This window comes from Pristiophorus japonicus, chromosome 12, assembly GCF_044704955.1.
Source record: "Pristiophorus japonicus isolate sPriJap1 chromosome 12, sPriJap1.hap1, whole genome shotgun sequence".
Classification (NCBI taxonomy): Eukaryota; Metazoa; Chordata; class Chondrichthyes; family Pristiophoridae; genus Pristiophorus; species Pristiophorus japonicus.
The window spans coordinates 172,706,883-172,732,478 of NC_091988.1; the positions used below are offsets into that span (position 1 = coordinate 172,706,883).

At 42.1% G+C, this 25,596-nt stretch overlaps 1 protein-coding gene across 1 annotated transcript in view; it reads right to left on the reverse strand.

Moving 5' to 3' along the window:
- Positions 1-25,596, reverse strand: part of LOC139277054 (protein-tyrosine kinase 6-like) — a 65,387-nt gene that overhangs the window by 18,136 nt on the left and 21,655 nt on the right. Inside the window, exons 3-6 of the mRNA XM_070895067.1 lie at positions 20,979-21,142; positions 19,524-19,692; positions 9,057-9,215; positions 5,298-5,479 (exon numbers count right to left, since the gene is read on the reverse strand). Of these exons, the coding sequence (XP_070751168.1) occupies positions 5,298-5,479; positions 9,057-9,215; positions 19,524-19,692; positions 20,979-21,142 (674 nt within the window). The remainder of the gene's footprint in view (positions 1-5,297; positions 5,480-9,056; positions 9,216-19,523; positions 19,693-20,978; positions 21,143-25,596) is intronic.

A 25,596-nucleotide genomic window follows, 5' to 3' on the forward strand; every position in this document is an offset into this window, starting at 1 on the left:
GAATGGAAGACCAGCAGGAAGAGTAGTGCAAGGAAGGTAGTGCAGGGGTCCCCTGTGGTCATCCCCCTGCAAAACAGATACACTGTTTTGAGTACTGTTGAGGGGGATGACTCATCAGGGGAGGGCAGCAGCAGTCAAGTTCATGGCACCGTGGCTGGCTCTGCTGCACAGGAGGGCAAGAAAAAGAGTGGGACAGCAATAGTGATAGGGGATTCAATGGTGAGGGGAATAGATAGGCGTTTCTGCGGCCGCGACCGAGACTCCAGGATGGTATGTTGCCTCCCTGGTGCAAGGGTCAAGGATGTCTCGGAGCGGGTGCAGGACATTCTGAAATGGGAGGGAGAACAGCCAGTTGTCGTGGTGCACATTGGTACCAACGACATAGGTAAAAAAAGGGATGAGGTCCTACGAAACGAATTTAAGGAGCTAGGAGCTAAATTAAAAAGTAGGACCTCAAAAGTAGTAATCTCGGGATTGCTACCAGTGCCACGTGATAGTCAGAGTAGGAATCGCAGGATAGCGCAGATGAATACGTGGCTTGAGCAGTGGTGCAGCAGGGAGGGATTCAAATTCCTGGGGCATTGGGACCGGTTCTGGGGGAGGTGGGACCAGTACAAACCGGACGGTCTGCACCTGGGCAGGACCGGAACCAATGTCCTAGGGGGAGTGTTTGCTAGTGCTGTTGGGGAGGATTTAAACTAATATGGCAGGGGGATGGGAACCAATGCAGGGAGACAGAGGGAAACAAAAAGGAGGCAAAAGCAAAAGACAGAAAGGAGATGAGGAAAAGTGGAGGGCGGAGAAACCCAAGGCAAAGAACAAAAAGGGCCACTGTACAGCAAAATTCTAAAAGGACAAAGGGTGTTAAAAAAACAAGCCTGAAGGCTTTGTGTCTTAATGCAAGGAGTATCCGCAATAAGGTGGATGAATTAATTGTGCAAACAGATGTTAATAAATATGATGTGATTGGGATTACGGAGACGTGGCTCCAGGATGATCAGGGCTGGGAACTCAACATTCAGGGGTATTCAACATTCAGGAAGGATAGAATAAAAGGAAAAGGAGGTGGGGTAGCATTGTTGGTTAAAGAGGAGATTAATGCAATAGTTAGGAAAGACATTAGCTTGGATGATGTGGAATCTATATGGGTAGAGCTGCAGAACACCAAAGGGCAAAAAACGTTAGTAGAAGTTGTGTACAGACCTCCAAACAGTAATAGGGATGTTGGGGAGGGCATCAAACAGGAAGTTAGGGGTGCATGCAATAAAGGTGTAGCAGTTATAATGGGTGACTTTAATATGCACATAGATTGGGCTAGCCAAACTGGAAGCAATACGGTGGAGGAGTATTTCCTGGAGTGCATAAGGGATGGTTTTCTAGACCAATATGTTGAGGAACCAACTAGGGGGGAGGCCATCTTAGACTGGGTGTTGTGTAATGAGAGAGGATTAATTAGCAATCTCATTGTGCGAGGCCCCTTGGGGAAGAGTGACCATAATATGGTGGAATTCTGCATTAGGATGGAGAATGAAACAGTAAATTCAGAGACCATGGTCCAGAACTTAAAGAAGGGTAACTTTGAAGGTATGAGGCGTGAATTGGCTAGGATAGATTGGCGAATGATACTTAGGGGGTTGACTGTGGATGGGCAATGGCAGACATTTAGAGACCGCATGGATGAATTACAACAATTGTACATTCCTGTCTGGCGTAAAAATAAAAAAGGGAAGGTGGCTCAACCGTGGCTATCTAGGGAAATCAGGGATAGTATTAAAGCCAAGGAAGTGGCATACAAATTGGCCAGAAATAGCAGCGAACCTTGGGACTGGGAGAAATTTAGAACTCAGCAGAGGAGGATAAAGTGTTTGATTAGGGCAGGGAAAATGGAGTACGAGAAGAAGCTTGCAGGGAACATTAAGGTGGATTGCAAAAGTTTCTATAGGTATGTAAGGAGAAAAAGGTTAGTAAAGACAAACGTAGGTCCCTTGCAGTCAGAATCAGGGGAAGTCATAACGGGGAACAAAGAAATGGCAGACCAATTGAACAAGTACTTTGGTTCGGTATTCACTAAGGAGGATACAAACAACCTTCCGGATATAAAAGGGGTCAGAGGGTCTAGTAAGGAGGGGGAACTGAGGGAACTCTTTATTAGTCGGGAAATTGTGTTGGGGAAATTGATGGGATTGAAGGCCGATAAATCCCCAGGGCCTGATGGACTGCATCCCAGAGTACTTAAGGAAGTGGCCTTGGAAATAGCGGATGCATTGACAGTCATTTTCCAACATTCCATTGACTCTGGATCAGTTCCTATGGAGTGGAGGGTAGCCAATGTAACCCCACTTTTTAAAAAAGGAGGGAGAGAAAACAGGGAATTATAGACCGGTCAGCCTGACCTCAGTAGTGGGTAAAATGATGGAATCAATTATTAAGGATGTCATAGCAGTGCATCTGGAAAATGGTGACATGATAGGTCCAAGTCAGCATGGATTTGTGAAAGGGAAATCATGCTTGACAAATCTTCTGGAATTTTTTGAGGATGTTTCCAGTAAAGTGGACAAAGGAGAACCAGTTGATGTGGTATATTTGGACTTTCAGAAGGCTTTCGACAAGGTCCCACACAGGAGATTAATGTGCAAAGTTAAAGCACATGGGATTGGGGGTAGTGTGCTGACATGGATTGAGAACTGGTTGTCAGACAGGAAGCAAAGAGTAGGAGTAAACGGGTACTTTTCAGAATGGCAGGCAGTGACTAGTGGGGTGCCGCAAGGTTCTGTGCTGGGGCCCCAGCTGTTTACATTGTACATTAATGATTTAGACGAGGGGATTAAATGCAGTATCTCCAAATTTGCGGATGACACTAAGTTGGGTGGCAGTGTGAGCTGCGAGGAGGATGCTATTAGGCTGCAGAGTGACTTGGATAGGTTAGGTGAGTGGGCAAATGCATGGGAGATGAAATGTAATGTGGATAAATGTGAGGTTATCCACTTTGGTGGTAAAAACAGAGAGACAGACTATTATCTGAATGGTGACAGATTAGGAAAAGGGAAGGTGCAACGAGACCTGGGTGTCATGGTACATCAGTCATTGAAGGTTAGCATGCAGGTACAGCAGGCGGTTAAGAAAGCAAATGGCATGTTGGCCTTCATAGCGAGGGGATTTGAATACAGGGGCAGGGAGGTGTTGCTACAGTTGTACAGGGCCTTGATGAGGCCACACCTGGAGTATTGTGTACAGTTTTGGTCTCCTAACTTGAGGAAGGACATTCTTGCTATTGAGGGAGTGCAGCGAAGATTCACCAGACTGATTCCCGGGATGGCGGGACTGACCTATCAAGAAAGACTGGATCAACTGGGCTTGTATTCACTGGAGTTCAGAAGAATGAGAGGGGACCTCATAGAAACGTTTAAAATTCTGACGGGTTTAGACAGGTTAGATGCAGGAAGAATGTTCCCAATGTTGGGGAAGTCCAGAACCAGGGGTCACAGTCTGAGGATAAGGGGTAAGCCATTTAGGACCGAGATGAGGAGAAACTTCTTCACCCAGAGAGTGGTGAACCTGTGGAATTCTCTACCACAGAAAGTAGTTGAGGCCAATTCACTAAATATATTCAAATGGGAGTTAGATGAAGTCCTTACTACTCGGGGGATCAAGGGTTATGGCGAGAAAGCAGGAAGGGGGTACTGAAGTTTCATGTTCAGCCATGAACTCATTGAATGGCGGTGCAGGCTAGAAGGGCTGAATGGCCTGCTCCTGCACCTATTTTCTATGTTTCTATGTTTCTATGTTTCTAATTAAAAAGCAAATTAAAAGTGAAATAGAGAGAAAAAAATGATGTCTACAAATCTTGCAGGGAGACCAGGGAAGGAACATGCAGCAGCTCATTAAATGGGTGATTAGAGGGGCAGAGACACCTCGCTAATAAGCATGGTTGCAGATACAAAACCAATTATTTCAGTACTACAACAGCAAGAGGGCTGTCATCAGAGACAATGCAAATAGATTTGAAACTGAGGAAGAGCATGAAATAGAAAATATTCAGAATGATTGCTTCCTCAAAAAATTGACAAGGGAAGAGATGATAAAATGCCCTTCCCAAATCGGAGAATCAAGGCAAAATTCATGACTTTGATATAAATAAGATGCACGACTGTGGTAAACCCCACAAAGTTGTATACTTAATCCTCCAAAATATATTTTATACAGTTACACATAGTTACTGTTTCTAATTTACATCAACAATTTGGATTCAGAAACTCAATGCAAGTTGGTTAAACCTGCTGAGGAAACCAAACTAAGAGGAGTACTGAAATTGAAAGAGACAGCCCAAAATTTCTAGAATGAGTTAAGTAAAATATCTGAGTGGGCAGAACAATGTCAGATGAAATTTAATGTAGACAAGTGTAAAGTACCGCACATAGAAAAAAATCGATGACACCAGTACTCCATTAATTGAAGTATTGAAATAACAAATTATTAAGTTGAATGAGACAAGTATGAGTCTGAATAGAATTGACACTAAACAGGTCCAAGCAAATCAGAGGAAGTTGTGGTCAATCTTTACAATGCACTGGTCAGCCCAAGTTCTGTGTCCAGTTCTATTTGCAAAGTAACAATGGAGACAGTCAAGTGCTGAGAAGAGCTATGGGACTTGTTTCTGCTGCAAGAGGTCAGAGCTCCAAGGAAAGTCTGGAGAGACTTTGGCTTTCGATCCTCAGAAAGGAAGAATTGGAAAGATGTTCTTATGGAACTATGTAAGATAGTTAAGTGAATGGAATAGGTTAATCTGTAATATTACTTTAAATTAAACTACATGAGTAATACAAAGGAACATGGGTTGAAACTCGTAAAAGATTATTTTAGTACTGATATTAGGTGTTATTTCTTCACACAGAGAATGATTAACACTTGGAATGAACTTCTGGCAAAAACTCTGAAATCACTTAAGAAACAATTAGAAGTAGAATGTAGGTTATTTCTGGATGGATGAACGGCCTTCCTCATTCATAAGTATCTTGTGATCAAGCACAAAATTCCAAAAAGTGCAAAGGATTCAAGCAGAACATTTCTTGGCTAATTATTTATTTGGATTAACTTGTATTCAAAACAGCTCTCAAGGGTTAACTTTAATTCATATTTTTGAATTTAGCCTAATTAGATTTTTAGCCATTTCTGGTGTGTTAGTCTACACCTGTTCATTACAGTCCATTCCAGATGAGATTAACAAGTCTAATGTCCTTTTTCTAGTATGAGCAAATTTAATTTTACACGCATGTGATATGAAAGGAAAGCAACATTACCTTTATAACTCTGGCTAATCCAAAGTCTGCAATCTTGCAAGTGCAATTATCTCCAACTAGAACATTTCTTGCGGCCAAATCCCGATGGATATAGTTTTGTGATTCTAGATATGACATCCCTTCTGCTACTTGGATTGTCATGTCAAGTAGTTGCTCCAAGCTCAAATGGAATCCTTCTTTGCCTAATAATAGTTCAAAATGAACAGAAGTAAGGACATAGAGAACATAAAAATTGATTTTGCCAAAAAAAACATTGAACTTTCTTGAGCTAGCACGATTCACATTTTGGATAAATCTTCCCATCAGCAAAGTTCACATACAAATACATAACTTATTCACACATACACAACTTAGTCACACAGCAATCTTGTGTGGGCTATTATTTCACAGATATGTGTAATAGCAAAGCACTTGTACTACATTCTTGTATGCATTAAGCATTTATACACGGACGTTGCTCATGGGAAGATCTATTACCAAATCCTTGGTATAGAAAATGCACTTTAATTTAAGAAATACTTGAGCTTAAACTAAGTAAAGCAGACACATTTATAATTTATCAAATTTTAGAAATTAGGTAGCTGTAGGTTGAAAATAAGGCAGATCAAAACAAAACAAGTCAGCTGGATGCCTCTCAAGTGGGATGTCTATCGACTCTGGATCAGTTCCTATGGACTGGAGGGTAGCTAATGTAACACCACTGTTTAAAAAATGAGGGAGAGAGAAAATGGGTAATTATAGACCGGTTAGCCTGACATCAGTAGTGGGGAAAATGTTGGAATCAATTATTAAAGATGAAATAGCAGCGCATTTGGAAAGCAGTGACAGGATCGGTCCAAGTCAACATGGATTTATGAAAGGGAAATCATGCTCGACAAATCTTCTGGAATTTTTTGAGGATGTAACTAGTAGAGTGGACAAGGGAGAACCAGTGGATGTGGTGTATTTGGACTTTCAAAAGGCTTTTGACAAGGTCCCACACAAGAGATTGTTGTGCAAAATCAAAGCATATGGTATTGGGGGTAATGTACTGATGTGGATAGAGAACTGGTTGGCAGACAGGAAGCAGAGGGTCGGGATAAACGGGTCCTTTTCAGAATGGCAGGCAGTGACTAGTGGAGTGCCGCAGGGCTCAGTGCTGGGACCCCAGCTCTTGACAATATACATTAACGATTTAGATGAAGGAATTGAGTGTAATATCTCCAAGCTTGTAGATGACACTAAACTGGGTGGGGGTGTGAGCTGTGAGGAGGATGCTAAGAGGCTGCAGGGTGATTTGGACAGGTTGGGTGAGTGGGCAAATGCATGGCAGATGCAGTATAATGTAGATAAATGTGAGATTATCCACTTTGGGGGCAAAAACACGAAGGCAGAATATTATCTGAATGGCGGCAGATTAGGAAAGGGGGAGGTGCAACGAGATCTGGGTGTCATGGTTCATCAGTCATTGAAAGTTGGCATGCAGGTACAGCAGGCGGTGAAGAAGGTAAATGGTATGTTGGCCTTCATAGCTAGGGGATTTGAGTATAGGAGCAGGGAGGTCTTACTGCAGTTGTACAGGGCCTTGGTGAGGCCTCACCTGGAATATTGTGTTCAGTTTTGGTCTCCTAATCTGAGGAAGGATGTTCTTGCTATTGAGGGAGTGCAGCGAAGAATTACCAGATTGATTCCCGGAATGGCGGGACTGACATATGAGGAGAGACTGGATCAACTGGGCCTTTATACACTGGCGTTTAGAAGGATGAGAGGGGATTTCATAGAAACTTATAAGATTCTGACGGGACTGGACAGGTTAGATACGGGAAGAATGTTCCTGATGTTGGGGAAATCCAGAACCAGGGGATACAGTCTTAGGATAAGGGGTAGGCCATTTAGGACTGAGATGAGGAGAAACATTTTCACTCAGAGTGTTGTTAACCTGTGGAATTCCCTACTGCAGAGAGTTGTTGATGCCAGTTCATTGGATATATTCAAGAGGGAGTTAGATATGGCCCTTACAGCTAAAGGGATCAAGGGGTATGGAGAGAAAGCAGGAAAGGGATACTGAAGCAATGATCAGCCATGATCTTATTGAATGGTGGTGCAGGCTCTAAGGCCGAATGGCCTACTCCTGCACCTATTTTCTATGTTTCTGAGAGAATTTTCAGGCAGGGCCTATATGATGTTTTACTACAGCTGGCCATTCATTTTATAGAGTCATATAGAATCATGGAATAATACAGCACAGAAGGAAGCCATTCAGCCATTGTGCCTGTGTTGGCTCTTTGAAAGGGCTACCCAATTAATCCCACTATGAGTAGTGATATTGGAATTCTTTGAGCAAGTATCAGAGGAGCAGTGCAATGCAATATATGTGATCCCGCAAAGAAGACCTACTTAAAGCAAAAGTTCATGAATTCCAACCATAGAAGTCAAACATAGATTATTAATTAATAAGATAGACGAGCAATGGGAATTGTTCTAATTTATCCAAGGCATTCCTGCTGATCAAAATATTTACCAATGGGCTTAAAAGGAATTGTAAGATTGAGCACTAAATTTGCAGAAGATACTAAGTTGCATGAGAAAGTTTGTTAGAAAAACGTCAAGAAATTACATAGAGCATTTACCCCACAAATTTTCGGAGTGAACTTGGAGATAAGTTTTTTGATTTTACAGGACAAGTTCACAGATGGTATTGGGCAGTATTATGGTTGTTTTGCCACAAGACTGGTTTATGGACATTCAAAAGCACTAGGACACATTTCTGAAATAAAAACACAAAGTACTAGAAACACTCAGCATGTTAGGCAGCATCTCTGGAGAGAGAAACAGATTTAACATTTCAGGTCGATGACCTTTCAGCAGACCTGAAAATTAACCCTGGTTCTCTCTTCACAGATGCTGCCTGACCCGTGAATGTTTCCAGCATTTTCTGTTTTTATTTCAGATTTCCAGCATCCGCAATAAGCAGTATTTCGCTTTTGTTTTAGAGCTCAAATTTCTGTTTGGGAAGATGCAGCAAAACCTGCCTCAGGGCTCACAGAACCATAAAAATGACAATATTTCCCCTTTTGTTCTTTGATGCTCCTTATTACCAAGTAACCAACCATGCAGACAACTTCCCACTATTTACCCTCTTATAAACCTTTCAGTATTTAAAAAACCTGTTGGATCCTTAGCCTTCTCTGATGCAGTGAAAAAAAGGCCCCATTTTTCAAGCCATAACTATAACCTGAAAGATCAAGGGTTAATCTTTGCAAAAGAAAATGCTTTCTGAGGACTTTGCTGTGTTGGCAATGGTATCAGACAAATATTCCATTATATTAGTATCAGTAGATTCCACTTCCACAGTGGTGGAAATTTCAGCAAAAGTAGTAATCATTATCTTGAAAGTTTTGTGTTCAGTCGAGTAATTGGTGGGTAGAAGCATATCATTTGCTTGTTATTAAGACTGATCTTTACTGATGATGACTTTGCCTAGTTTGCTTCAGTCCCTTTAGGGATATCAATATCAAACCAAACCAGTTCCCCAACAAAAGAAGGCCCAATTACTATAGGACACTTAAATATCACAACAAGTAAATGAATCAGCTGCACCCATCAGTCACAGATAGTAGCTCCAAGCTTCCAGGAGCACAATTTCATATGCACAGGTATAACCTTGATGGCTGAATTTGGATAAGACACTAGCCAAAGCATCTTAGATTATACTTATGTCATGTTGAAAAAAGTGCCAAAATACTGGATAAGTAAAAATAAAAAGGATGTCTACTCAACTCCGTAAATAGCTTAGTAGACTGCCATTTTTCATGAGTTCAGTTACAATGTAGAAAGGATCACCCGATGTGCATACTGCGTACAGTGACATTATATGTGGATGATGCAACTTCTTCATAACTTGCGTCTCTGCCTGGAAATCTTTCTGGTTCATTACACCTGGAGGAAAAAAATATCTAAAATTGTAAAAATAGATTTGACTATAAACATTAACATTATTTTGTTTACTACACATTTATTCTTCTTTATGGCATTTTCACAAAACCTTTCTAGGAGTTTTAAGGTGTCATTACTTCATAGTCAAACACATAATGCAGGGACTCCATGTGAATTGTTTAAATAGATTTCATTTTAGCCTTCAATAGTTTCAACACCTGCTGAAGATAGACCGTGGGCCTAGTTTCAAAAAAATGCTTTTCTGTAGCCCCCTCTATGGAAGTACTTCATATTCACACCAATATTAGTTTATGGAACACTTATCATAAAAATCAATGTTCTCATCTTCAAAAAGTGAGCATTGTGCAGAAATTTTCATTGGAAAATTGGCAGAAATCACATCAAAACCCAGAGTGATGTCGTAATTGCGAGTTACTTAAATGACCAATCACAACTGCTGCATTTGTCAGTACCGCGAAATCAGCCAATCACGATCTTTGTACTAGATTGATTAGAGTTAGTGACTGCGTGCACCGAAACAATGGCGTGCTTGTTGCGGGAACCAAAGGCAACATCATTTCTTTTTCGGACTCTAGCTGGATAAAATTTTTCATGAGTGTTCATCAGTGGAAATTTACTGGAACTAGAGAAGGTAAAATTGCAGAGAATGCCATCGAAAGTTTAGATCTGGAGCTGGTTATTGGATCAGAAAGACTCGCAACAATCCCACATTCGATTGGATATCATCAGCAGTGCTACATGCATTTCACTGATAAATCCAAGATCGACAAAGTCAAGAAGAAGCAAGAAAGGGAAAATCAGAACTATGAACATGAGTACATGTGACTTTACAGTATTTCCTATGAAACTGTGTCAGACTACAAATGTTTATATCCAACTTTCATTCTTTAGTTCAACAGTTATGCCGTTTGAAACATTCCATTTTGTGGGCCTGCTTCAACCCCATATATTTATTTCTATATAGACTGACTGACTCTAAAGTTTTCACTCTGGTCATAACGCACAAAAACATGGCAAAAAGCAAGTTTTTTGACCAAGAGTCGTTGTCAGTGGGGCTGATTAGAATATCCATTTCATCATTCCTTCGCAGAACCAGTACAGAAAGAAGAGGAGAGGATTGAAGTCGCCACCAAGATTCGTCTGCTTCACTCAAAGACGACAGACCCCAAGGTTATACCTGCAAGGGCTTCTCATCTTCTTCCAGTGCAGTGCCTTCTCTGCAAGAAGGACAAAAACAATCTGGAGAGACACAGCCGAAAGAGACAGAGAGAGAGGCTGGTACAATGGAAGACTAAAATTACAGGTAAGCTGCTCCTTGCAGCAGAAACCCACAAAGATGAGACAATCCTGTTGCATGGACAAGATCTTGTTGCCTTGAAGCAAGGTATCGTCTTAGCTTCTACCAGAGCTATACCAGATTTCTAACCAGAAAGGAGTAGGAAGACCCTCCAGAAAGCAACCTCTACCAGACAGGATATAGGCAGAGAAAATCTTCTCCAGTTCCTCTATGAAAGATGGTGCAAATCTGCAAAGGATTATTGATGATGTAACACTCTTTGTTGGACATGGAAGTGAGTGTCATGCTATATGCCAGAATGACAGCAAAACAGATTGGAGGTGCTCCCAATCCCAGCACTGTTCTTCAACCAGAAAGAAGCCGACACATGACTACTGCTTCACAGCACATTTGCTGCCAGTTTCAGTGAGTATGTCATCATAAACAGTCCTAACAGTGATGTCTTTGTACTGTGCTTGGCGTTCTGCAAGGACATTGATGCCAAGCTCTACTTTTGCACAGGAAGAGGAAACAACACGTGTACAATAGATGTTCATCGCATCTTTGATCACTGGCAAAGTTGTATGTATTGCTTTCTTAGGGTTTCACCGTCTTTCAGGATGTGATTGAGTGAGTGCTCTTACGGAATGGGGAAGGTGAAATCAGCTAAAGTCTTGATTGTCAACAAACAGCACTGTTCAACATTTAAGAAGTTAGGGACCTTGTTTGCTGTTTCAGAATCCCTTTGTGAAGAACTAGAGGTAAACACTTGCGAACTTTACGGGCAGAGTGGTTGCAGAGATTTGAACCAGGCCAGGTGTCAAATGTTCAAGACCAGAAGTTATGCAAAGAAGTGCTTGCCACCAAATAAAGATTCACTGTACAAGCATATACAGTGTGCCAATTACCAGTCTGCAATTCACAAGCGATATCGTGAGAACAGACCGGAAATCCCATCTCCAAAGGACCACGGGTGGAAACTTGATGATGTACTTGTCACAGACTGGATGACAGGTCCTCCAGCACCAGCAAGTGTAATGGAGCTTGCACATTGTTAATGCAAAAAGACCCAGTGTGCACAAGGAAGGTGCTCTTGTCTTCTCAACAAGCTACCTTGCACCGACATCTGCTCGTGTGTAGGTTGTGAGAATCTTGCATCTTTGCCCGAGACTTCTAGGGCTGAGGAAACAGATACCACTGATTCTGATGATGGTTCATAGATATGCATTCCTTTTCAGCCTCTAACTTTTTTCAGATCTAATGTGTTTTATCAGTACTTCTATCTTTTAAAAAATATCAATACTATTACTTTTTTTATTATTATGATTGACAAATGAGTGCAGGTATCTGTCTGAAATGTCAATAAGTGTGAACGAAATAAATGGTTGCTCTGGTAGATTTCTTTCTTAGCAATGGATATGAAAACAAAACTTAGATTTATGTATAACTGCACTATATGATGTGGCCAGACCTCAGATGTCCTCAGTGATACTTCTTTTTACCAATTCTTACACTATCCATACTTAAAATTTAGCAGGAGCACTGATATGTCACTGTTGCTGGGGTAAAGAGTCCATAGCAACATTTTAAAGTTTTTCTTTGTTTTTGGCCATTTCTCGATAACACTCAATTTTCAGACTTGAGAACATTTGGTTTTTGCTTCAGATACATCTGTTTAACATATTTAGCATGGTTCTAGGTACTTCCCACACAGAGACTATGGAACTAAAAATCTAGGCAAGAAAACAGACTTCGGCCCACGGTCTAAGAGCATCTTTCTGAAAAAGAATACAAAGACCCAGCATCAATGTAATCTTAAAGTAAAATTTGAACATTATAGAATGGCACCACCACATCCATTAGGGAAGCTATCCGCTGTATTCAATCTCTAACAAATTCTTTGTAAACACATTATTGATTTTGTTACAAATAGCACAGTGGCAACCTTTGTCATAAATTATGTTATTTTGTCATTTTATATTTCATTCAAAATAACCTCAGGTATATGGGATAGAATTGATAATTACAGTTGAAGAGCTAGCACCAGTAGAGGGGTCATGATGGCTGCCTCATATGCTGCAATTTCTATGATTCTATGAACCATTACCTGATGCAAGAATTCAGCAGAGGAGGACAAAGGGTCTAATTAGGAGGGGGAAAATAGAGTATGAGAGGAAGCTTGCAGGGAACATAAAACTGACTGCAAAAGCTTCTATAGATATATGAAGAGAAAAAGATTAGTGCAGTCAGAAACAGGTGAATTTATAATGGGGAACAAAGAAATGGCACGCCAATTGAACAAATACTTTTGTTCTATCTTCACTAAGGAAGACACAAATAACCTTCCGGAAATACTAGGGGTTCGGTGGTCTAGCGAAAAGGAGGAACGGAAGGAAATCCTTATTCGGAAATTGTGTTAGGGAAATTGATGGGATTGAAGGCCGATAAATCCCTGGGGCCTGATAGGCTGCATCCCAGAGTAATTAAGGAAGTGGCCCTAGAAATAGTGGATGCATTGGTGATCATTTTCCAACATTCTATTGACTCTGGATCAGTTCCTATGGACTGGAGGTTAGCTAATGTAACCCCACTTTTTAAAAAAGGGAGAGAGAAAACAGGGAATTATAGACCAGCTAGCCTAACATCGGTGGTGTGGAAAATGTTGGAATCAATTATTAAAGATGAAATAGCAGCGCATTTGGAAAGCAGTGACAGGATCGGTCCAGCATGGATTTATGAAAGGGAAATCATGCTTGACAAATCTTCTGGAATTTTTTGAGGATGTAACTAGTAGAGTGGACAAGGGAGAACCAATGGATGTGGTGTATTTGGACTTTCAAAAAGCTTTTGACAAGGTCCCACACAAGAGGTTAGTGTGCAAAATTAAAGCACATGGTATTGGGATAATGTATTGACATGGATAGAGAACTGGTTGGCAGACAGGAAGCAGAGAGTCGGAATAAACGGGTCCTTTTCAGAATGGCAGGCAGTGACCAGTGGGGTACCGCAGGTTTCAGTGCTGGGACCCCAGCTATTTACAATATACATCAAGAATTTAGATGAAGGAATTGAATGTAATATCTCCAAGTTTGCAGATGACACTAAGCTGAGTGGTGGTGTGAGCTGTGAGGAGGATGCTAAGAGGCTGCAGTGTAACTTGGACAGGTTAGGTGAGTGGGCAAATGCATGGCAGATGCAGTATAATGTGGATAACTGTGAGGTTATCCATTTTGGTGGCAAAATCACGAAGACAGAATATTATCTGAATGGTGACAGATTAGGAAAAGGGGAGGTGCAATGGGACCTGGGTGTCATGGTACGTCTGTCATTGAAATTTGGCATGCAGGTACAGCAGGCGGTGAAGGCGGCAAATGGCATGTTGGCCTTCATAGTTAGAGGATTTGAGTATAGGAGCAGGGAGGTCTTACTGCAGTTGTACAGAGCCTTGGTGAAGCCACACCTGGAATATTGTGTTCTGTTTTGTTCTCCTAATCTGAGGAAGGACGTTCTTGCTATTGAGGGAGTAAAGGGAAGGTTCACCAGATTGATTCCCGGGATGGCAGGACTGACATATGAGGAGAGACTGGATCAACTGGGCTTGTATCCACTGGAGTTTTGAAGAATGAGAGGGGATCTCATAGAAATTTATAAAATTCTGACGGGATTGGACAAGTTAGAGGCAGGAAGAATGTTCCCATTGCTGGGGAGTTCCAGAACCAGGGGTCACAGTCTAAGAATAAGGGGTAAGCCATTTAGGACCGAGATGAGGAGAAACTTCTTCACTCAGAGAGTGGTTAACCTGTGGAATTCTCTACCGCAGAAAGTTGTTGATGCTAGTTCGTTAGATATATTCAAAAGTGAGTTAGATATGGCCCTTACAGCCAAAGGGATTAAGGGGTATGGAGAGAAAGCAGGAAAGGGATACTGAGGTTGAATGATCAGTCATGATCTTATTGAATGGCGGTGCAGGCTCGAAGGGCCGAATGGCCTGCTCCTGCAACTAATTTCTATGTTTCTATATTTCACAAGCCTCTGCATGCTTCTACGATAATGGTTTTATTATTTGGTCTCCCTTTATATTTTCTCTCTCCCATTTTCAATTGGTTATTTCCTACTATTCAACGATATATCACAAATGGTGTGTAATTGCTTGGCCTATCTGTCTCCATCTCCCTTTTCCTTCTTATCCAGTACAGCATACCCTGACTGGAGGTGACAATTTATCTGGGGAGCTCACAAGCATGAATCTATGCCATTATTTGCTGGTGAGAGAGGACACAAATGAGCTGCACCACTTGGCTGCCTTTAAGGCTAGGTTATTCCTTTTAGCAATCAGGCATTTTATTTTTCCCCTTCTCTGCTTCTTTAGGTTTTCCCATCCTGTCCCAATGCTCTGTCATTGCTGCTGTGTAACCAACCACTAGGACAAGTATGAAAGCAGCCGGGGTAATTTGCTCTTCAGTTATTTCTCCATCCCTCCAGGAACTAGTAACCTTTGTAATGGAGCATCACAATCTAATTTCTGCGGTGGGCCAGTTGGGGATGGGCGAGGGGGTCTTGTGTGGAAGGACAACCCCCAAAATGTGAATCAGTCAACAAGCATGGCATGTGTTACTGAAGGACTTAAATATATCTGATAATCTTGCTATTCAAAGCTGTTAACTGGTGAACTATACATGCAGTCTAGTCTAAACTAACCTTGATGAATTTATGTCAACTTTGGATATTGAGCAAAATATCAATTTTAATAAGGAGATTACAGTTGGTGTTGGATTATTATGATACACTGAATTGCCTTTGTAACCTCAGTTGTTAATTCTGTCAGGAAATAATATCTACTTAAATGTCTTGCATACTATTAAAGGTAATTATTCAAATTCTGTTAACTGTGTTACTAAACAGAACATTGGTTCATGATTAAATGGTTTGACTTCCTTTTCAATATTTTTGGCAAGAAGAAGTTATAACTTACTCATTCAGTAGCTTACAGGCATCCTTCTCGGGGGTTGGTAGTGTAAATGTTAATATAATTTGGACCTGTTGATGTTAGATGGTTCGACCAAGTCAAATTTAGGCTTCTAGCCCTTCCCTAGATGTGGATGGTAAATCCTGATGGTTTTGATCATTGCAAACTTCATTGATTTATTTAGCTCAATGTTCTTATGGGCATATGGGAAAGTAGCAGTTGTTAAAGTTATAATCCAAAAATGCTGCACTAACACAAGGAAATATTAACAAGGATGTAGCAAGCAAGATAAAATGAGTGACAAAAGCAGAGTTATGCAAACTATATTGTACATTCCATAATGGAAAATAGAAAACAATATCCAATGTCTCAATTTCCACTGCTCTGAAAAAGTGCCACATAACAAGACAATAGACCACATCATTTGAGCACTACCCTCAGAGGAAATCCGCAGGCAGCCTACAAGATATCCATGCTGTTACACCGGAAGCTTTGGCCTGGATATCTGACTTAGATATTGACCATATGAAAGAAGAAGTAGACATATGATATGAAACAATTCAGTACATATGAAGAAACAATAATTAATTTTTTCAGGAAGAAGTGCCTTGACGATGGAGATTGGAAGGTTGTCACTATATCCAAATGGATGTGTAATTATGTATTTGTACCATGCCATTGGCTCTCTTCTCAGAGAAGAACCTAGTAATTGACCTGGAGTGCATCATCTAACCTGAAGAGCAAATGTTACCTCTCATACTTGAAGTAAACACCAGCACAGGTACAGACAATGGAAGCAGTACATCAAGTGCAGCGAAGGTTCACCAGACTGATTCCCGGGATGGCAGGACTGACATATGAGGAGAGACTGGATCAACTGGGCCTTTATACACTGGAGTTTAGAAGGATGAGAGGGGATCTCATAGAAACGTACAAGATTCTGACGGGACTGGACAAGTTAGATGCGGGAAGAATGTTCCCAATGTTGGGGAAGTCCAGAACCAAGGGACAAAGTCTTAGGATAAGGGCTAGGCCATTTAGGACTGAGATGAGGAGAAACTTCTTCACTCAGAGTGTTGTTAACCTATGGAATTCCCTACTGCAGAGAGTTGTTGATGCCAGTTCATTGGATATATTCAAGAGGGAGTTAGATATGGCCCTTACTGCTAAAGGGATCAAGGGGTATGGAAAGAAAGCAGGAAAGGGGTACTGAGAGAATGATCAGCCATGATCTTATTGAATGGTGGTGCAGGCTCGAAGGGCCTACTCCTGCACCTATTTTCTATGTTTCTATGTTTCTATAGAAGGAGGAGGTGTAAGATGCTGCAAGTAAAGAGGGAGGGTAGTATTCCAGCAACCCGAGTGTCCCTCCTGAATTGTATACAGGTCTGAGTTTTGCATTGGGGGCTGTTGGTAACCAAGATCTGCATTTAACAGTCACTTGCCTCCTTACATACGGCATTCAAAGGTGATATGATTTAATTGAACCAATGGTTGTCTGCACTGCAGTTTGTAACTGAGTGCATGGCAGCATCAGTAGCATGTGCAGTGACGACATTAATTACACAGGCACAATAAGACCAGCCCTCATAAATGCTTTTCTGGAAATGTGTAGAGTAGCTGGGAAGCAACAGTTCTGTGCCATTAAGTGATAGCAGGTACCATCTTTGAAAGCAGTGCGTGCAGAGTGACTTCAGCAATGCAGATCCCTCGCACTGATAGTGATGCATTAGGGTTAGTCACAGATACAGGTAGTGACTGTTCTGTATTTCTGGTAGGTTGCTAGTTTGCTATGTACACCATCTGTACCCTACTCCTCCACCTGAGGAAACACCGAGTAGTAAGGCATATTCTCAAGCAACACAGAGAATTAGTGACGTATGGGCAAACATACTGAACACATACAAGTAGCATTGTACAACAGAATGGAATAAGTTTCACTATTCCTTGATGGTGTAGAAAAGAAAGTGTTAGATGTCCAAAAGCCAAACAAAGTGACTCATGAGATGTCCCCTGTGGGTACTTGGAAGTTCTTTATGACGCTCTCACTGGTAATGCATTGCAAATTACTGACTGTCCCTGCAGGTCTTTGTGGACCAGATGACATTTATCAGTCATAGCCTCCCTGGTCAACCAGAGCTTCTTTACTATCTGCTTTCTTGTAATACCCAAGTAGCTGAATTGTTAGTGTACCCTTTGCCTAGGTTAGTCATGTGGCTTCTATGCCCTCATGCTCCAAGGCCACCCTCTCCTCCTTCTTTGCTCCACTGAAATATACCTGCCAGTGTCCGCTACGCCCATAAAACTAATCTGCACTATTCAGTTCTCTCACTTCTGTGACAATAATTCCAAAATGTTCTCTTAAATAAACTCATTAACTCCATGACTAAGTGAAATACTCATGCTTTGATTTAACTGTTACGCTATAGAATGCTGCATGAATTTCTCATTAATAATTTAAACAAGGCATTAACAAACAAAATCAGTTTTTTAAAATGTTTCCATTGATGTCTGTTAATCATTTTTTGGAAGGGCAAGAATGGTTAGAGCAGCTCTAAACACGATAAATAATCTGTTGGCATTTTCTAATAAAATTACATCATGCACATTTTTACCAAAATAACCAAAAATATGAAAATAGGCCTATGAGTTGCTACTTTCTAAATAATTTGCTGTTTGAATTTATTAAAATATGAACATATTCTTCTGGAATTTAAATTAAATTGAAATAATGGAGTGGTTTCTTTAAGATAATAGAGCATAGGATGCTATAAAAATGGAAGAGAAATTAAAGGTCACACTGCTTACAAAACGACTTTGAAATTGGTTCAATTCTTCAAGACCATAGGCTCAATTTTCCCCGAGACCGTTTTCTGGTGCATTGCCTGAGTTGCGCCGCTTAATTAGATAAATAGATGCTCCAGAAAAATATCTCCGAAGTTTCCCCGATGTTTGGCCTCTAATCTGCAGCCGCGCAGCGTGGCCAGTCGCCTTGGGGGATGGAGCCTGCGGTCTGTGCTGCAAAAAAGGAGCTGGGCCCTCTGTGCCTGTGCAGGGGGAAAAAACTGACATTCTTGACGTCGCTGAAATGGCTGTGCATGCGCAGTAGAGCTCCGAGTGAGGTGCCTTCCTGGTCAGCTGCGGTGAGTACCTTCCCCCACCGAGCCTCTCCGGTGCCTTCCCGCCGCTCTGTGGCCCACGATTTCGTGCCGGCCAGTTCGCTCCCTCCCCCACCGAGCCTCTCCGGTGCCTTCCCGTCACTCCATGGCCCCCAATTTCATGCCAGTCCAGGTCCACTCCGTTTCCCGCCCCTAGCCCAGGCCAAATGGCCTTCGATGTACTTACCTGCGCCGATTTCTTTAACTCTCCCCAAGGGTTTTCTCGAGAGGCCACATACGCTGACCTAAGTAGAAATGGAGTAACTATTAGCTGGCCAAAGTTACCTAAATGGCCAGATTGGTGTAGGTGGCTGATAACGCCCCCTTTTGAGGAAAAAAAAACTTACCTAAAAAAAAAACGTAACTAACTGAATTACACTAGTGCAAATTGATTGGGGAAACTGGGGATTTTTAAGTAAGGCCAGAAAAAGCAACCTACTCCAAAAAAAACAGCGCAAATACTGGGGAAAATTGAGCCCAATGATCTGTTATTTTTAAAATAAAAATCTTAGCTGAGAATCAATAAAATTTTCATGCAAATATAACCTCAGAGAATAAGTCAGTTGAGTCAGGGTTTTTAAACAAGGGCCTCCTAGTAACTAGGGGTGCTCAAATTGCTTTGTGGGTCACTACAGATACTAACAGATCTAGGATTTATTTACCAATGAGGCAATAATGCCAAAAATTGTCCTTTCTAAAACCCCAGGTCTACAAAATTCAAACAAGATAAACGCCAACAAATAAGATATACAAGTACAAATAGGCCAATGTTGCCTAAACTTCAAGGATTGCAGTACCAGGGTTCAGAGGCTGCATGTGGCCCATGGACTGCAGTTTGGACACTCCTGCCCTAATTGAACCAAAAACTCTCACTTCCAATGTATCCTTACCGACGTGTACTGTTTTGATGGCTACTTGAACAGTTTCATTCCAATATCCAGCATATACTTCTCCAAAATGTCCAGAACCCAGCTTCGTTGTAAAAGTGAACTCTTTCCTTGGCCGCTCCCAGTCATCCACAGTCAAATAGGACAAATCTCTTATATTTGGTTGATCTTGCTTCAAATATAAAATACATACAAGGCTAGAATGAACATTTCCTTCAAAAGTTCATATTTACTGATTGTCAAAGTAAAAACTGATATTTAATTCCTTAGCAATCTGCTTGCTCGACCCTTTCATGAGCTAATTGGGATATATTTTCTGTCTGGTGCTGTTCCTGAATGAACACTTTATATGCTCATACTAAATTTCTCTGTGCACCTTTTTACTGCAGACATTATTCCATTTAAAATAACCGGAAACGATGTCTGTCGTAAAAAAAGGCACATTGAAATTAAGTGTTCATACAGGAACAGTTTTGGTTGGAAAATATTCACAAACATTTCATTTAAAGAACTTGTTCGCGATCTACATATTAGCATTTTGCAGATATTTGAAAATGAATGAGTTACCTTCAGACAATGTCAGATAATACACAGATATTAGGAGAAAGGAGAGTAAGCTTGACTTTTGGCTTTAGCTGTTCATTTGCCATTTCATTTGAACCTCAGTTCAGTCTCACCTTTAGGTCAGTGGTTGTGGGTTCAAACCCATTCCAAGTCTTGAGGACATAATGTAGATTAATAATTCAGTACTAAAGAAATACAGCACTCTTGGAGGTGTTGTCCTTCAGATGGGATGCTAAACCGAGGTGTCTGTAAAGGTGGGCATTAACATTCTGTATGCAAAGAAGAGCATGCTACACACAGAAAGATCTCAAACAGCAATGAGGTTTCATTTCATTTTTTGAGTTTTGTAAGAAATGTTGGCCAGACGTTCCTATCTAAAATTCTTCCCACAACCAAAATAAAGCAGCCTAACTTTTACTATTGTTTGTAAGATCATACTATGTGCAGAATGTTTGCTTTCATACATGGTTGCCTGGGCCTAACTTACTAGTACATGGAGAATGTAGAAGTGAAATTAATATGGTGTGACAGACAGACATGCCTAGGTAATTTTTGCGTATTCCTGGTATAGAGTCTCGTCTGTCAGATGCCAAATCACAGGCTGCCGATATGTGATTTCCTGATATGTGAGGCTCCATGCCAGGAACATACAATCACAAAATTTACCGCACAATGTCAGGCAGTGCAAACTTTTTATCTCAAGAAAAGATAAACCCGTTTGTATCCACAACGCACTGACTTCTGCCACTTTTTGATTCTGAAACAAAACTGTACATTGTTCTTGATGTATTACGTTCCAACAGTAATTTCATGACAGGCTGACTTATTTCAAAAAGGCTTGGAATTTATAAAAGAAATAATAATCTGGAAATGTTTTACTCAAAATTAACTTACTTTCTGACAAGGTGTAGTTAATAGGAGACCTGACCGAAGATAACTTAACTTGTAGTATTCCACGAGTTTGTTCAGACTGGAAAATTGATTGATTGCATTCAGGTAAAACTGCCCAGTTTTATTTTGGATGATACGATAGTGTCTTACAATGGCTCCATCTCGTACTGAAGAAGAAAGGGTAAAATGGGAATTCTATATAATACAGTGAGACAAAGAAAATCATGAGGACCTGCCCAGATCGTTTTTCTGAACTCATTAGGATAGGATGTAATAAATGAAAGCTTTCATTCAGCATTGACCACTTTGAACAGCTGCAGTCTCCCCAGATTCAAATTCTAAAAGCCTATCTGCATTCATTGGAGTCAAGTTTCGGACTGCACCGTTCCCGCGACCCACGCCTGATTTCCGCGCTCAAAACCACGCCGAAAACTTACCTCGGTATTCTCCACTCCCTCAGGTCGATCCAGGCCCTCAACGCAGCGCAGCACAAGTTGTGGGGGGCGGAGCCGGTCCCGGCGCTGAAAACAGTGCCAGGACCTCTGCACATGCGCGCTACAGTGGGCGTGCATGTGCAGTAGCTCCAGGCGCCCGAAACTGTGTGGGAGGGGCCCGAAGCATGCTGCCCCTAGCCCTGGCCGAATGGGCTCACTGGGGCGGCGAAGGTCAGACTGCATCTCCCTCCTCCAGCTCCTGCTGTGGCTGTGGCTCAGGAGTCCCCCCCTGTTCAGTTCACGCTCCCTCTGGCTCTCTCACGCCTCCCCCACCCCACTCCCAGCTCCCGCTCCACTGTCTGCCGCTGCCCCCCCCCCAGCTCCCGCTCCACTGCCATCCGCTCCCCCCCCAGCTCCCGCTCCACTGCCTGCCGCGCCTCACCCCCCCCCCCAAGCTCCCGCGCCGCTGCCCCCCCTCCCCCCCACCGAGCTCCTGCTCCGCTGCCTCTTCCTTCGGCGGGCCCCGCCCAAAGTCTTCAGCCCGGCTTCTGCTCGTCGGCCGGGCCCATTCAGCCTCCCCCCTCTCCCTCCCGCTCCTCTCCCTCCCTCCCCTATCCCTTCCTCCCCTCTCCTCTCCTCTCCCTCCCCTCCCCCCTCTCCTCTCCTCTCCCCCCTCTCCTCTCCCCCCCTCTCTTTCCCCCTCCTCCTCCTACCCCACTCCCCTCGCTGTCAGAAACACGTAGACACAGCTAGACAGAGAGAGACACACATTGACAGAGAGAGGGAAACACTGACAGAGACAGAGAGAGGCACACTTGGAGGGGGTGGGGGGGGGGGGGGGGGCATCCCAGCACGCTGTTGGAGGGCTCCCGGTGCTGCAATCGGTGAGTAGAATCTTAATTTTTTATTTATTGATTTTTAAATTTTTTTTATTTTTAATTTTTAAATTTTTTTTGATTGATTTATTGGCTGGTTGATTGATTTATTTATCATTTATTATTGATGATGGCTCTTTATTTGTAAAATTAATGTGTTTCATGTTTGTAAACTTCCCTTCCCCCCTCCCCCCATCTCTCGTTCCTTACGCCTGATTTTCTAAGTGTAGGCAAGGTTTTTCTGAGCGTACAAAAATCTACACTTACTCCATTCTAAGTTAGTTTGGAGTATGTTTTCACTGCCTATACTTTCAAAACAGGCATATGGCCGGACACGCTCCCTTTTGAAAAAAAAAATCTGTTCCAAAATGAAACTGTTCTAACTCACTAGAACTGGAACAAACTAAATGCAGAGAATTGCAATTTCTAAGATACTCCATTCTAAATCAGTTGCTCCAAAAAAATAGGAGCAACTCAGGACGAAACTTGACCCCATTGAGTGAAGTCACTGGACCAGGAGAAAATAATGTAAGAAATGTGTTAAAAAAAAGTTGAGATGTTGCACCCACTCCAATTAACAAAAACTTGCACAATAAAGCACCTTGTAGTGAAACATCTCAGAACACATCACAAAGTATCATTTGAACTTGGCAGGATCAGAGTTTTAGGAGGTCATCAAATAAGGAGGTATTTTAAGGTGTGGAAAAACAGATTGTTTTGAGAAGAAAATTCCTGGTGAATTTGTAAGTGAGAGCCTGAAGGTTTTGCCACAGCTGGTGGACTACAGAAATGGTGAACAAGGAATGTAGCATTGGAGGAGAAGAGAGGTGGGGAGTGGAACGTGGCTTTGGAAGGATGTTAAAATAATGTGCTGGGGTATAGATAGACAGTCAAAGTTAGCAAGGATAGAGATGAAGCATGAGTGGAATTTAAAACAGGATTGAATGCTGGCAACAGGGCTTGTGTGAACTGGAATTTGCACAGAATGCAGCGCAATAGGCCAATGAGAACAGCTTTAGAGAAGCCAAGCCTGCAGGTGAAAAAGGCAATGGTGCGGGTTGTATTGATGGTGAAGTAAGGATGGAGATGATCAATATTTGGGAACCAGAAGGCAGCAGTCTTAGTGATTGTTTGGAAATGAGCTCAAAGGCAAACAGGGCAATAAGGTTAAGCACTGTCGAATATAATCTGGGATGGGGGGTTGAATTGATGAAAATGTGTAGTATTTCCAGCAGTTGAACAGTGATGGCTTTGGTCTTGCTAATGTTAAGCTGCTGGGATGTGGGGGGTGGGTTGATGGAAAGTTAGTTCAATAGTCAAGCTGAATATCACCAGTACTCAAATGGAAGTTGATCTCACGCTTATTGATGTTGCTGAGGGAATCTTATAGATCAGGAATAGAAGGCAGCCAATGATGGAAACTTTGGCCATATTGGAAGGCCCAGAAGGAGAAACCATTCCAGGAGATGTATTGGCTTAAATTGGGTCCAGTATGAATGAAAACATGGAAGGGTTGTATCACAGAAGTAGGATCATAGAAGAAAGGTGGTGGAGGAGGATTGGTGACAGGGTCGAAGACAATGGAGAGGTTGAAGAGGCCAAAAAGGGATATCATGATTCCACTGCAGGCACACAGGATATTGGAGACTTTGAGGAGGTTAGTATCAACCTGTGGGCAGTTGGAAAGCGTTTGGGTAGGGAAAAGTGCAAAAAGTATGAATGAAGATGGCGGAAACAACCAAAGGAGATTTTTTTTAATGGATTTGTAGCCATTTCCCAATCTAACTGGCTCTATCTAGAATATCCTTTTTTCAAAATATTGGGCCCAAGTTTCCACATGATTTGAGCCTGATTTTTAGGAGCAACTGGTGGAGAACGGACTATCTTAGAAATCGCAATTCTCCACATTTTTTTTTCTGCAGTTCTAGTCAGGTAGAACAGTTCTACTTTGGAACAGAATTTTTTCTTCAAAAGGGGGCGTGTCCGGCCACTGACGCCTGATTTGAAAGTTTCCAAGTGAAAACGTACTCCAAACTAAAGTAGAATGGAGCAAGTGAAGATTTTTGTAGAACTGAAAAAACCTGTTCTACACATTAAAAAATCAGGCGCAGGTTACAAATTAGGCGTCCAGAACGAGGTGGGGGGGGAGGGGGGGGGAGGGAACTCATTAAATTCTACAATAAATCCTTACTTATACTTCGACAAATATTATACAAATAAATCCAACTTGAATAAACATTTATAAGCAAAGAAAAGATTAAATAAACCATCTTCCTACCTGTGTGAAAGTGCTTCAGGCACGGAGAATTCTGCAGTCAGCCTGAGGCGCCCGTTCTTCCCGCGGGGGGGGGGGGGGGGGGGAGGGGAGAGGAGGCGCCCGTTCTTTCCCACGGGGGGGGGGGGAGGAGGCGCCCGTTCTTTCCCACGGGGGGGGGGGGGGGGGAGGAGGCGCCCGTTCTTCCCGCAGGGGCGGGGGGGGAAGGAGTCAGTGAGAAGGCTGCAAGTGCTGATGGCAATGTGCTTTTATTAAAAAAATGTTCAAAAATTAAACAGCTACAAAGAACTACAAAAATGGCCGAGTGCCAATGTTTTTTTCACACTGAGCATGCGCGAACGCTCCAACGCGCACGCGCAGCGTTGCCGGCAGGAAAAAAACTAATTTAAATAGTACCCGCCCCCTCCCACTTACAAAATCGGTGCGAGTGTAGGCTCCGCCCCCCTGGGCGCCGCGCCAGGCAGACAAGGAGCTGCAGAACGCTCCAGAATCGCGAGGTTTTTTTTAGGCGCCGTTTTAGGCGCGAAAAACGGGCGCCCAGCTCGGAGGGGCGCCCGTCTTTTATCGTGTGGAAACTTGGGCCCATTATTTCTAAATGGCCGAAATAAGACGGGTCCCAATCCACTCCTCACACATAATCAAGGGAAAGCAAAGGTAATTAGAATTTCAATATCCTAAGTTTTCATACACAATATACAAATGTAAAATGGAACATCAGGTTTATAATATTGTAATCCTGATGCAAATTATGTAGTAGTTTGTGTTTTTTTTTAAAACTGCGTTACACGTACACACACACACTTACAATATCAAGGTTAACAGGTCCACAAAATAATGAGGAGAGGGATTTTAGATGCACACATTAAGGGATAGATTTTGATTTTTGAGTGACTGACTGGCATAGCATGCTGGTCAGCTGCCCATACTGACAATGAAGAAAAAAAGATAGAAAGACTCGCGTGTATATAGCGCGTTTCATGACCACAGGGCCTCACAAAGCGCTTTACAGTCAATTAAGTACTTTTAAAGTGTAGTCA